Source organism: Mandrillus leucophaeus, unplaced genomic scaffold (assembly GCF_000951045.1).
Source record: "Mandrillus leucophaeus isolate KB7577 unplaced genomic scaffold, Mleu.le_1.0 Scaffold231, whole genome shotgun sequence".
Lineage (NCBI taxonomy): Eukaryota > Metazoa > Chordata > Mammalia > Primates > Cercopithecidae > Mandrillus > Mandrillus leucophaeus.
In genome coordinates this window covers 3,010,293-3,022,243 of record NW_012102377.1, presented here as the reverse complement: position 1 = coordinate 3,022,243, position 11,951 = coordinate 3,010,293, and the positions used below count along the sequence as shown (strand labels likewise).

Genomic DNA, 11,951 nt, shown 5'->3' with positions numbered 1-11,951 from the left:
CCTTCCCTTCCAAACAAGGTTTTCTTAAATTATTCTGGTAATTACCCTGTTGTCTCCTTTTGGGCTATGTCAGTTTCTATATGCAGACCAAGCAGAATTTCATTTTAGTTCTAAATTTATGACTTTCCATTTGGTGAGGTTAATTATGGAGACATTGATTAGATTGTCTGGTGGTGACTTGGGCTCAGTAATTAAGACACATGCTGCTTATGGAGATGTAAGCTCACTGACAGAAGCCAAAGCAAGTGTGGAGAATTTATTCTGGTCTGGAGAGACAGGGGAAAGGCGGCTCCACCCTGCCATTCTAGGTGTTGCCCATGGCTGTGATGGGTCCCAGGGAGAGGCAGAGTTCCCCTACTGCCCACCTATCCAGGCACTGGTAGGAGCCTTTGCCCCAGTTCCAGGAGAGATGTGAGGGCGTATGCCTGCAGACAAGTTGGTAGTTTCTCCTATAGCTGTGGTGGCACTAATGAGTCTCTTGCTTGGATAAGATTGCCCAAATTCTAGTAAGTTTTCACACAGTGGTCTAACTAACTGCTTAGTTCACCTTCATCTGAGCAATCACCTTCTACCACGAGAAACAGGGCAGTTACCCTTGGACCTTATGTGTGCAGGTACCAGATAGTCTGGAAGGATGCTGGAGTATTGAATTGTGTCTGATTGTTTAACCTTCCCTCAAACTGGAAAACTTCTTTCAGGCAGGGGCACTGATGCATCTTTTACTTGCTGCGAGATGTGCTGGGTTTGCGCCCTCATGTTTAGTTTTTTCCTGTGAAATTTAGTTTTATTTTCCAGCATAGTGACCTAAATACTTGCCACACTTACCTCTTGAGATTAGTTTCTTTTAGGTTAAGGTCCAGCTTTTCCTAACAGTCATAATCTTATATCAAATCACTTGTTGGGGAAGGAGGACAGAACATACTAACTTGGCAATGGGAATTGGCTTACCAGAGATGAGAAAGTCAGTCACCTGGACTTGTTTGAAGGAATGAGACAGGTGGGATAAGTTTTGAAGGGGAAAAAGGAGGGAGCATTTCAGATTCTGTATTCATTCAGAGTGAAGGTGAGTGTGCCTTTTCTCTATTTTAAAAATTGACCAATTCTACCCTTTTCTAAAACCTGGTGGAAGTCAAACTGGGCCTTTTGGTCACTCTAGAGCTAATACTTTGCTAGGCAGATTGCAGACATTGAATGAAACTCATGACATAGCCTATTTGCTGGAAACTGTCACTCCCATACTTCCCTCTTTTATTTTGAGACAGGGTCTTGCTCTGTTGCTGAGGCTGGAGTGCAGTGGTATAATCATGGCACACTGCAGCCTCAACTTCCCAGGCTCAAGTGATCCTCCTATCTCAGCCTCCCACGTAGCTGGGACCACATGCATGCATCACCACGCCTGGCTAATATTTTTACTATTTGTAGAGATAGGGTCTCCTTGTGTTGCCCAAGCTGGTCTTGAACTCCTGGCCTCAAGTGATCCTTCCATCTTGGCCTCCCAAAGAGCTGGGATTACAAGTGTGAGCCACTGCACCTACCCCACCCCCATTTTTTTAAACAAATGAGAAAACAAAGACTCAGATGAGTAAAGAAATTTGTCCAAGGCCGTTCAGCTGTAAGTCTTGGAGTTGGAATTGCCTAAAGACTCCTGGTCTGTTTGATTCTTAATCCCCCACCTCGCCCAATGAGGGCCTGTATTTAACATCTCTCTCCTGCTTATTGGTCTACTTCTTCATTTTTTGTAATTTTTAATTTTTGTGGGTATGTATTAGTCTGTTTTTATGCTGCTAATAAAGAGATACCTGAGACTGGGAAGAAAAAGAGGTTTTTTAAAACTGTCAGATCTCGGGAGACCGATTCGCTCTCATGAGAACAGCATGGGAAAGACCCACACCCGTGATTCAGTTACTTCCCACCGGGTTCCCCCAACAACATGTGGGAATTGTGGGAGTTACAATTCAAGATGAGATTTGGGTGGGGACACAGCCAAACCATATCAAGGTACATACTAGGTGCATGTATTTTTGGGGTACATGAGATGTTTTGATACAGGCATGCAATGCATAGTCATTACATCATGGAGAATGGGGTATTCATCCTCTCAAGCATTTATCCTTGTGTGATTACTTTTGCACCAACCTAATACAAACAATCCAGTTATACCCTTTTAGTTATTTTAAAATGTACAATTAAATTATCATTGACTATAGTCACCCTGTTATGCTATCAAATAATAGGTCTTATTCATTCTTTCTAACTATTCTTTTTGTACCAATTAACCATCCCCATCTCCCCCCATCCCTGCCCCATACTTCTTCATTTTCATTCCCAGTCTTTTTCCTTGCTTTTTCATGTCTGCCCAGCCTTTGCATTGCCCAGAGCCATTTTCTAATGCTCATGAGAGCTAGACTGTGCTCAAAGTATCCTTGATCCTTGTTCTAACTCAATGCTGCCTAATAGCCCTTTCTGCAACAGTGGAAGTGTGTCTATCTGTGTTTCCCAATACAGTAGCCACAAGCCACAAGTGGCTTTTGAGTACTTGAAATGTGCCTAATGCAGCTGAGAAGCTAAATTTTTAATTTAATTTTAATCAATAAATTTAAGTAGCCACTTTTGACAATATAGTGCTACCATATTGGACGGCATAGTAAATCTAACTCATTGGTTCTCTAGTTGAAAATGTGAGCCCTTGTCATTGAGGTCAAGTTAGCTTTGTCAGTGTTGGGCTAAGCTGTAATCCCACATAGGTTTATCGTTTGCTTATCTTGACCTTGCATGCCTGTTGTTTCATTAGTATCTCTTCTTTGTTCTAATCACAATTTTGGTGGTGGTTTGGGGATTTTGGTTTCTTACAGGTTCAACGAAATGAGGACAAATCTACTACCTTGAAATTGGCTGATTTTGGACTTGCAAAGCATGTGGTGAGACCTATATTTACTGTGTGTGGGACCCCGACTTATGTAGCTCCCGAAATTCTTTCTGAGAAAGGTAAGTGTTACACATCGATCTGTGGGACTCTAGTTCCCTTACTAACAAATGTTTCATTTGTAATATTTACTAGTTTTCAATATGGAATAAATCTCAGAGAATTGATGCTTAGGCTTGGATTTGGACTTCAGTGAAAATATTTGAAGTAGGCTTGATCAAAGCATGAGAGCTTTCTCCTCATCAGGGCTGCCCTTGTTACAGTGAATGGATCAGTGTGTGTGTATGTGTGTGTGTATGTGTGTATGTGTGTGTGTTTGTGTGTGTACGTGTGTGTTTAGTGTGTTTAAGTAGGACAGTGAGATGAAAGATGATGGAGAATTGGATGGGGAACTCAAGCAAGCAAGACCATTTGGGCTACTGACCCAAGGCTGTCTCTAACAGGAGAGAATTGAAGCAGTCCTTATGGTACTCGGTTTAAACATTTCTTCACCAACCTTCCATTTAAAGGAAAAGGGGATCCCATTTTCCTCCATGAACTCTATGAATATTTATTACCTACTTGTATATTATGCAAGGATCCAATGAGTTGTTTTAGTGACATACTTTCTAAAACATTTAAAAAGGAAATAATAGTTATGATATGGCTCTAACTATATGAATGACTATTTGACTACTGTGGCACTTCAGGAGAAATCAATTTACCCACCGTTGTAAGATGGGAAGACCTTCATCGGGTTGCAGGGTTGGTGACAGGGAGGAGGGATGGACGGATAGTTTCCCAGCAGCAGAACCATCAGGACAATTAAGAAGAGGAGATGGCCAGGCACAGTGGCTCACACCTGTAATCCCAGCACTTTGGGAGGCCAAGGCGGGGTGGATCACCTGAGGTCAGGAATTCAAAACCATCTTGGCCAACACAGTGAAACCCCGTCTCTACTAAAACTACAAAAAAATTAGCTGGGTGTTGTGGCGCATGCTTGTAATCCCAGCTACTCAGGAGGCTGAGGCAGGAGAATGGCTTGAACCCGGGAGGTGGAGGTTACAGTGAGCCAAGATTGCGCCATTGCACTCCAGCCTGGGCAACAAGAGTGAAACTCTGTGTCAGAAAAAAAAAAACCAAAAAAACAAACAAAAAAAAAACACACCAAAAGATGAGGAGATGACATGCATGAGGTCAGGTGTTAGAGACATGGAGAAGACTAGCTTCAGTGGACCAGAGAGAAACACAATTGGTTGGTGTATTAGTCAGGTTTTTGTGTTGCTATAGAAATAACAAAGGCTGGATAATTTATAAAGAAGAGAGGTTTAGTTGGTTCAGGGTTCTGCAGGCTGTACAAGCATGGTGCCAGCCATCTGCTCTGCTTTTGGTAAGGGCTTTAGGAAGCTTACACTCATGGTGGAAAGTGACAGGGAACAGGCATGTTATATGGTGGAACTAGGAGCAAGAGAGAGAGAGAGGGAGGAGATCCCAGACTTCTAAACAACTAGATCCTAAGTGAAGTACCTGAGTGAGAACTCATTTGTCACCAAGGGGATGGTACTAAACCATTCATGAAGGATCCACCCCCATGATCTAATCACTTCCCACAGGCCCCACCTCCAACACTGGGAATCACATTTCAACATGAGATTTGGAGGGAACAAATATCCAAACTATATCAGTTGGGTAGGTTGAGCTTAAATTCTCCACAAATGGGAAGGCTGGGTAGAGGTGTTTAGACTTGGTGTGGCATCGATGAACTGGTTAAGAGGAGAAAAGAAAGCAAATAGGCAACATGAATTCTTGGGAAAATCACATATTGGTGGTAGCACCAGCTAAAACAGGGTGTTGGAAAGGATAGCTCTTTTGGGAGATAGGGGGATGGGGTGAGTTTAGTTTTGAACACACTGACTTTGTAGAGATATCAGGATGGATAGTGGAGTTGTCCATTTGGCAAGGAGGTGAAGCTGTGAGCTGAACATGTGGCTTTGAGACTCCTCAACAGAGAGGTGGTTGATAATGGGCTCCTTGGTAATGCCAGGAATGAGAGTCAAGGACGTATTCTTGAGGAGGCCAACAGCCCAGAGATGAGAGAAGGAAGGAGGGGTCAGTAGGGAAAAGGGTGGGTATCCCAGAGAGGATCTGGAAAGTGCATTGTCACGGAGGCCAAGGGACATTTCTAGATATTGATGAGACCCAGGAAAATCAGTCCCTCTCAACAGTGAACGGTTGAGAACCGAGAAAAGGTCACAAGGGGTCGTTAGTGACTTATTCTCTTAGTGTTTTCCTGCTGATTTGTGTTTTGTCAAACTTACTCTGGGGCTTAATCATGAATATCTAACTTCTAAATTACAGCGGTCAAGTGTTTTCTTTTTCTAACTGTAGAAAGTTAGAAAGTGTTTGAAAATGTATATATTGCTCTGATAAGTTTTGGGAGGACAATGTGTAATATGTATTAATAATCTTTATATTGCTTTGTCTATTTCACTGCTGGAAAGTTATTTTAGGAATATAATCAGACATGTGCACAAATATTTAATAAATGCTCATCAGAAAATTCCTTACAGTTGTAAAAAAATTAGTAAAAACTTAAATTACAACATAGCAATTTATTATGTAAAGGGGATACTAATAGTTGTTAGAAATCATGTTTGTAAAAAATATTTTTTATATTTTTCATAGGAAATTCTTATGTTGGAAATGCCATTATGTAATATTAAGTAAATAAAATAGAGTGTAAGTGCAATGTGATCCTAATTTTCTGTAGAAAAGTAAATAAAAGAGTTATTTAGAAAAGAATACATGTCTCCATATGGGTGTGTGCATATGTGTGTGTGTGTGTGTTGTGTACCAGTGTGTGCACATGTGGGGGATACAGCTAGTAAACATCAGTCTTTTAAAAATCATTTAAAAAGCCAGTAAATTATATTTTTTAAGTGAGAGAGAAGGCAATGGATATATAGGAAGCAGAGATTGCTAGTGTAGACTCGGGCTTCTCTAACTATCTCTGGTGAAGGGTGAAGTTTTAAAATTTCCAGTACAGTGTGGACTCACCGTCCTGCTGCATGTGACTAGAACACATCTCATGCCACATGTGACTCACCACATGTGTATGACAACGCCTGAACTGATGTATGTGCTGTTCAACGAGATGTGCCGTTCAATCATGCAACTGAATGTCACAGTCTTGTTAAATTGCCATAAGCGTTTCCAAACACTTGCTTTCAAGTGTTTCTGTGCTTATTTTATTAGAGACCAGTAATAAGGCATTGCAAAGTGGCAGTGGTCCATGGACTACACTTTGAGTAACGATGGTGTAGAATCCTTATGTATAGGAGTTAGAAGGGAGCTGTGTTTGGAAGTGGCTCTTGGTTGCTGAGAGCTGGGATCGTCTGTAACTTAGATCTATTTAGAACCACAATACTCCATCATTTATTTCGTCACCTTTGACCCTGCCTGGTCTCAGGTTTGTTTGTGTCTCTGCCTCTGTCTGCACAGGTTATGGACTGGAGGTGGACATGTGGGCTGCCGGTGTGATCCTCTATATCCTGCTGTGTGGCTTTCCGCCATTCCGCAGCCCTGAGAGGGACCAGGACGAGCTCTTTAACATCATCCAGCTGGGCCACTTTGAGTTCCTCCCCCCTTACTGGGACAATATCTCTGATGGTGAGATTTGGGGCTTCCTCACACAGCAGAGGAGGGGATGGATTTTTCAGGTCAGATGTGTAGAGGACCCACCACTGTGCCCGGTGCAGAGTTGGACTGTCACCATGTCATGTCTCATCCTTTACTTCCTCAGTAGCTTCATGTAGGTTTGTGTAGCACTCTGAAAACTTGGAGATTTTAGTGAAAAAATTTAGTACTTTGAGATTTAGTGAAAAAGCCTAACCACCAGTTACAGTCACCAAGTACTTTTCCTTAAGGTAATTCAAGAACCTTAGAACTGAAAAATATCAGAAGCATTATAACTCTCCTTTGGAAAGAGAAAGGCCATCTTATATACAGAAGTGTTTGTGAATGGAACAGACTGAAAATGCTTCTTTTACACGTGCATAACCAAGGGTCCTATAGCAGCACACTTGGAGCACAGGGGCTCTGCAATGAAGATCTTAGTTATTTTTTAGTGACCTGGAGCATGCATGGTCCTCCCTGCTTTTGACCCTCTGTTCCATTTGATTCCAAATGAAATCCTTCCCCTTGTCTCTATGGATTTGTCTGTACTACTCACAGTCCTTGTAAAACTGAGAACTAGATAATTGGGGATTTTGAGTCTTTCGCTTAAAAAGTAGAATAGGAGGCTGGGTGTGGTGGCTCATACCTATAATCCCAGCACTTTGGGAGGCCCAGGTGGGAGGATTGCTTGAGGCCCGGAGTTCGAGACCAGGCTGGGCAACTAGCGAGACCCCTTCTCTACGAAAAATGAAGCAAATTAACCAGGCATGGTCCCAGCTGCTCTGGAGGCTGAGATAGGAGGATCACTTAAGCCCAGGAGTTTGAGGCTGCAGTGAGCTATGATTGTGCCACCACACTCCAGCCTGGGTGATAGAGATCCTGGTTCAAAATAAAAATAAAAATAAAGTAGAATAAGAATGATAACACTTTGTTTTTCAATTTTCCCTAAACATGCTGTTTAATTTTAGTTATTGAACTGCCTCCATCCCTAGCCTCTATTTCCTCACTGGGATTGGAAGATGAGGAAAGGGAAAATCTTCATTTTTCCCCCTCTAAATAAGGTAGGGAGAGGGTGGCTTGTCACAGTAGATGAGGATCTTGAGCTGACAAGGCAGTGGCAACTGGGAATTGAGGGACTAAAAATCATTTTAGAAAGTTCTGTGCAGCATTCCTTAGATTTGGGCATGGGTGGCCCTCGTCCTGGGGCCTGCGCTAGTCACATCCTTCTCTACAGAGTGAGGAGAGTATAGGGCTTAGGGGATGTGCCCCCAGAGCCCAGGTCCCCTCTTCTAGGTCACTTCCTTAAGACCCATGAATTCCCTGTCCAAATGGCCCAAGCCCACATCCAAGGTTTGTGAGACCTCTTTCCAGCCTCTTCCCACTATGCCATAAAGTGGCCGAGGAGTGGCTGTTTGGAGCGGGTAGACAGAGCTTGGACATGTTGGCTGGGGTGTCTGGTTGTCCACACTTGTACACAAGAGTCTGAGGATTCTCAACTTCAATCTGGCCTTCCAGCCTCTGAGTGAGTCATTTGAGGACCCTGAGAGAGTGGTTCTGGCAGCGGTGGGGCTGGGGCTTTTTGTGGGCAGAATTTTCCCAGCTTGAATTGGGTGGTGTAGGAGGAATCTGGGCCTTCTGTGCTCAGGAGGTGGCTGGACATCGGTGTACGGGAGTGGTGATTGGTGGGTGAGTGGCTGGTCTTGAGTAAAAGACAGCCTTCAATAAAGGCAAAGAACAACAACGAAAAAAGTGGATGCTTTCTTCTTGTGCATTCTTGAGTGATTGAAAGAGCAGGCTCAATGAGCCAGGCTGGGAGAGCTGGCAAGCCAGGGGGAAATCTCTTCTGCTTTCTGCCTGCTGCTGGGCCCACCAGTTGGCCCCTCATTTCTCTAAAAGTAATCCAGTCATGGTCTTGGGCAGAAAATAAAATTAATTTTGAATTTGCACTATTTACTTTTTAGATTTCTTTACGCGGTTTTCAGTTTTGTCAATGTGAAGACATATGTATTGACTTGGGAAGATTGAACATATTTTATTTAACAATGTGTTAGTTTTGATTTGGAATCTTAAAGTATGTAGATGTATAGCATGTGGTCTCCATTTGTTCCTTTGTCCTGAGTGCCTGGGATGTTAAGAGTGGGCCTGGCCCCGTGATTCTAGATAAATGAATGAACGTCCTCTCGAGCTGTGCTGTCCAACATGGTAGCCCCCTCTCTGCTGCCACACATGGCTATTTAAATGCAAATGTAAATTAACTCAAAGTAAATCATATAAATATTCACTTCCTCAGTTTCACAAGCCAGATTTCAAATGCTCAATAATCACAGGTGGATAGTGCAGATAGAGAATGTTCCTGCCTTCTATTGGACGGTGCTGCTCTAGAATATGAAGGAGCCTTTCAGCCAGCCATGGTGATGACGTGAATGTTTGTGTTCTTATTTCATGTGTGGGGAAGAAAAATTCAGATCCACTTGCATTCATCACATTTTCCCCTTCTCTCATTCCAACAGCTGCCAAAGATCTGGTGAGCCGGTTGCTGGTGGTAGACCCCAAAAAGCGCTACACAGCTCATCAGGTTCTTCAGCACCCCTGGATTGAAACGGCTGGCAAGACCAATACAGTGAAACGACAGAAGCAGGTGTCCCCCAGCAGTGAGGGTCACTTCCGGAGCCAGCACAAGAGGGTTGCGGAGCAGGTATCGTAGTCACCGCCTCGGGAATCTGTTCAGCCCCCAGTTCTGCTCAAGGACAGAAAAAAGGATGGAAGTTTGAGAGAAAAACAATGAAAGAGGCTTCTTCACATAATTGGCGAATCAGAGGGAGAGACACTCAGTGTATTTTAAAGCGTATTAAAAAAATTAAGTAAATGTTAAATGTCAACATATTTTTAGATTTGTATATTTAAAGCCTTTAATACATTTTTGGGGGATAAGCATTGTCATCAGTGAGGAATTTTGGTAGTAATGATGTGTTTTGCTTCCTCTTTGTAACCAAGTTTATTCTGTACTACAGGAGTGGTGCTTACCAGGGTCTAAACTCCCGCTGTGAGATTAATAAGGTGCATTGTGGTCTTTCTGTGTTAATAAAATGTGCTCTGAATAACAGAAGTGGGCCTGTATTCCAATTGCTTCTTTGTGCTGGTGATGACGGCCAGGGAATGAATGATCTCCAGAGGCTGATATGACTACATATAGATGTGAAGGACACTTGATTAGTTGACAAGACCTGTTTATTTAGGATGTACTACTCTTGGTCTCTAGCATTTCAGTCTTACCAAAGATCAGTTTTGGTGCATTCTGAGACATGGAAAGAAAAAACCAAACTATTGAATCATTCTTGCTCCTGCAATACCATTATACTGCTTTTCAGCCCAATTATCCCTGAGCCTGAGTCATTTCTATGTGAAGTCAGGCACTCAGGCGGTGACTGTGTTAACATTTTCAGATCACGAGGGAGCCATTTAGTACATTAATATGTCAGAAATGCAGTAAATGGATTACACAGGGACTTGAAGGAGCTCAGAGTTCAAGCACATTCCTACCTGCAGGGCATACACCCAGGACACATTCCAGATTTCTGTGCTGAGATATTAATCTTTGCAGATGACTCTGGGAGTATGTGTGGGCTGACAGCAAAACATATCCTAATATTTCCCAAATTTACCTTCCTAGATTATGAATGACCTGGTCAGTAGGCCACAAATCCAGTCAAGAGTGTGGTTTTCTCACTTCTACCTTCCCTAACAGTTTTGGAGCCATCTGGGTGGAGGGGTGTATTAGTTAGGAAAACAGGGACAGTACTAGAGAATTCAACATAAGGAATTGCTTAATCAGGTTTTGGAAAATGGAAAAAGCACAAAAGAGGCTCTGGTATAATTTAGAGATAGTAACTGCAGGAAGTGGCTCCCATTCTTAGGTGGAGAACCAAGGGAAGAAGTTGAGGTTATTAGAACCTAAGAGATTGAAGGAGAAATTCCTTGTAGTGGACACTGTAGTATGCCACTCAGGTCCTCCAAGACTGAAGGGAATAAGCTGCTTGGGGTGCTGCTGGATGATGGCCCTCAGCTTTCAACCCTGTACAGGAATTACCCTCCACTGGAAGAGACACCTTTCAGCTCCCTTCTGAAGCAGGTCATATCAAATGACTAGTCCATGTAGGGTATGGCGGCTCAGCTCCTTTGTCCCAAATAGGGACAATACTGAAGGGCCATCCAACTACTGACCTGCTCATGGGGGTTGGCTGAACTGTTGGCTGAGACTGCATCACAGCCCACCTTTTCCCTTGCCCAATCCTGCTTCTTTCCTTTCCCTTCCAGAGGTAATGATCCTGAGACCACTCCCTAATAAGCCTTTTGGATGCTAATCTGGATTTCAGAGTTGGCCTCTCAGGAAACCAAACCCTTGACACTCCCTAGAAACTTGAAACCACATCAAAGAAGTACCAGCTGGTGCTTTAACCTCAGAAGCTTGGAGGAGGGGTCCTATGGAGCTGGGACTCAGACCCCTGAGGAGAGGGTGCTGCCCAGCAGGCAGTGTAATGGGACTCATTCTGAAAACGTGAAGAGGCTGGAAGCTGGATTCAGTTGCTACTAGAACATTGTTTGATAAAGACACCAGTAACCTTCATTTCACTAAATCCAAAAGAGAATTTTCAATCCTCAAATTAGCATCACTTGACCCTATTGACCACTCTCTCTTTGAGTAATTTCTCCTGTTGACTACCATGATGTCACATTTTTCTGTTTTTTTTTTTTTTCTCCTATACCTTTGGATCTCCTGTATAGATTCAGTCTTCCTCCAGTTGCTAAAAGCTGTAGTTCCATCCTTAGTGGCTAGGGAAATGCAAATTAAAATCACTATGAAATATCACCATACACCCATTAGAATAGCTAAAATTAAGAGACTAAAATGAAAAGACTGACCATACCAACTCCTAGCGAGGATGCAGAGTGACTGGAATTCCCACACCTTGCTACTGGGAGTATAAAATGAGTATAAAAACTGTCTCCTTTGGAGAACGGTTTGGTAGTTCCTTTAAAAGTTAAACATGTACCTACCATATGAAATTGCACTTCTAGATATTTACGCAGGAGAATTTCAAGCATATGTCCTATGAAGACTTCACAATATTTATAGGTGCTTTATTTGTAGTAGCCCCAAAGTGGAAACAGCTTGAGTGTGCATGATTTGGTGCATGGATAAACAGATTGTATGGCCACACAATGAATAACAGCCACAAAAAAGGGATGAACTATTCATACACGAACAACATGGATGGACCACCAAAGAATTAGGCTGAATGAAAGAAGAAAAAAAAGGCTACATTTTGATTATTTCATTTACATACTATTCCAGAAAATACAAGTGAATCTACAG

General features: G+C 42.7%; 1 protein-coding gene across 1 annotated transcript in view; it reads left to right on the top strand.

The window, feature by feature from the left end:
- DCLK3 (doublecortin-like kinase 3) overlaps positions 1-9,678 on the top strand; it is a 29,672-nt gene extending 19,994 nt beyond the window's left edge. Inside the window, exons 3-5 of the mRNA XM_011981912.1 lie at positions 2,853-2,985; positions 6,404-6,571; positions 9,088-9,678. Of these exons, the coding sequence (XP_011837302.1) occupies positions 2,853-2,985; positions 6,404-6,571; positions 9,088-9,281 (495 nt within the window). The 3' untranslated portion in view covers positions 9,282-9,678. The remainder of the gene's footprint in view (positions 1-2,852; positions 2,986-6,403; positions 6,572-9,087) is intronic.
- Positions 9,679-11,951: the final 2,273 nt, after the last annotated feature.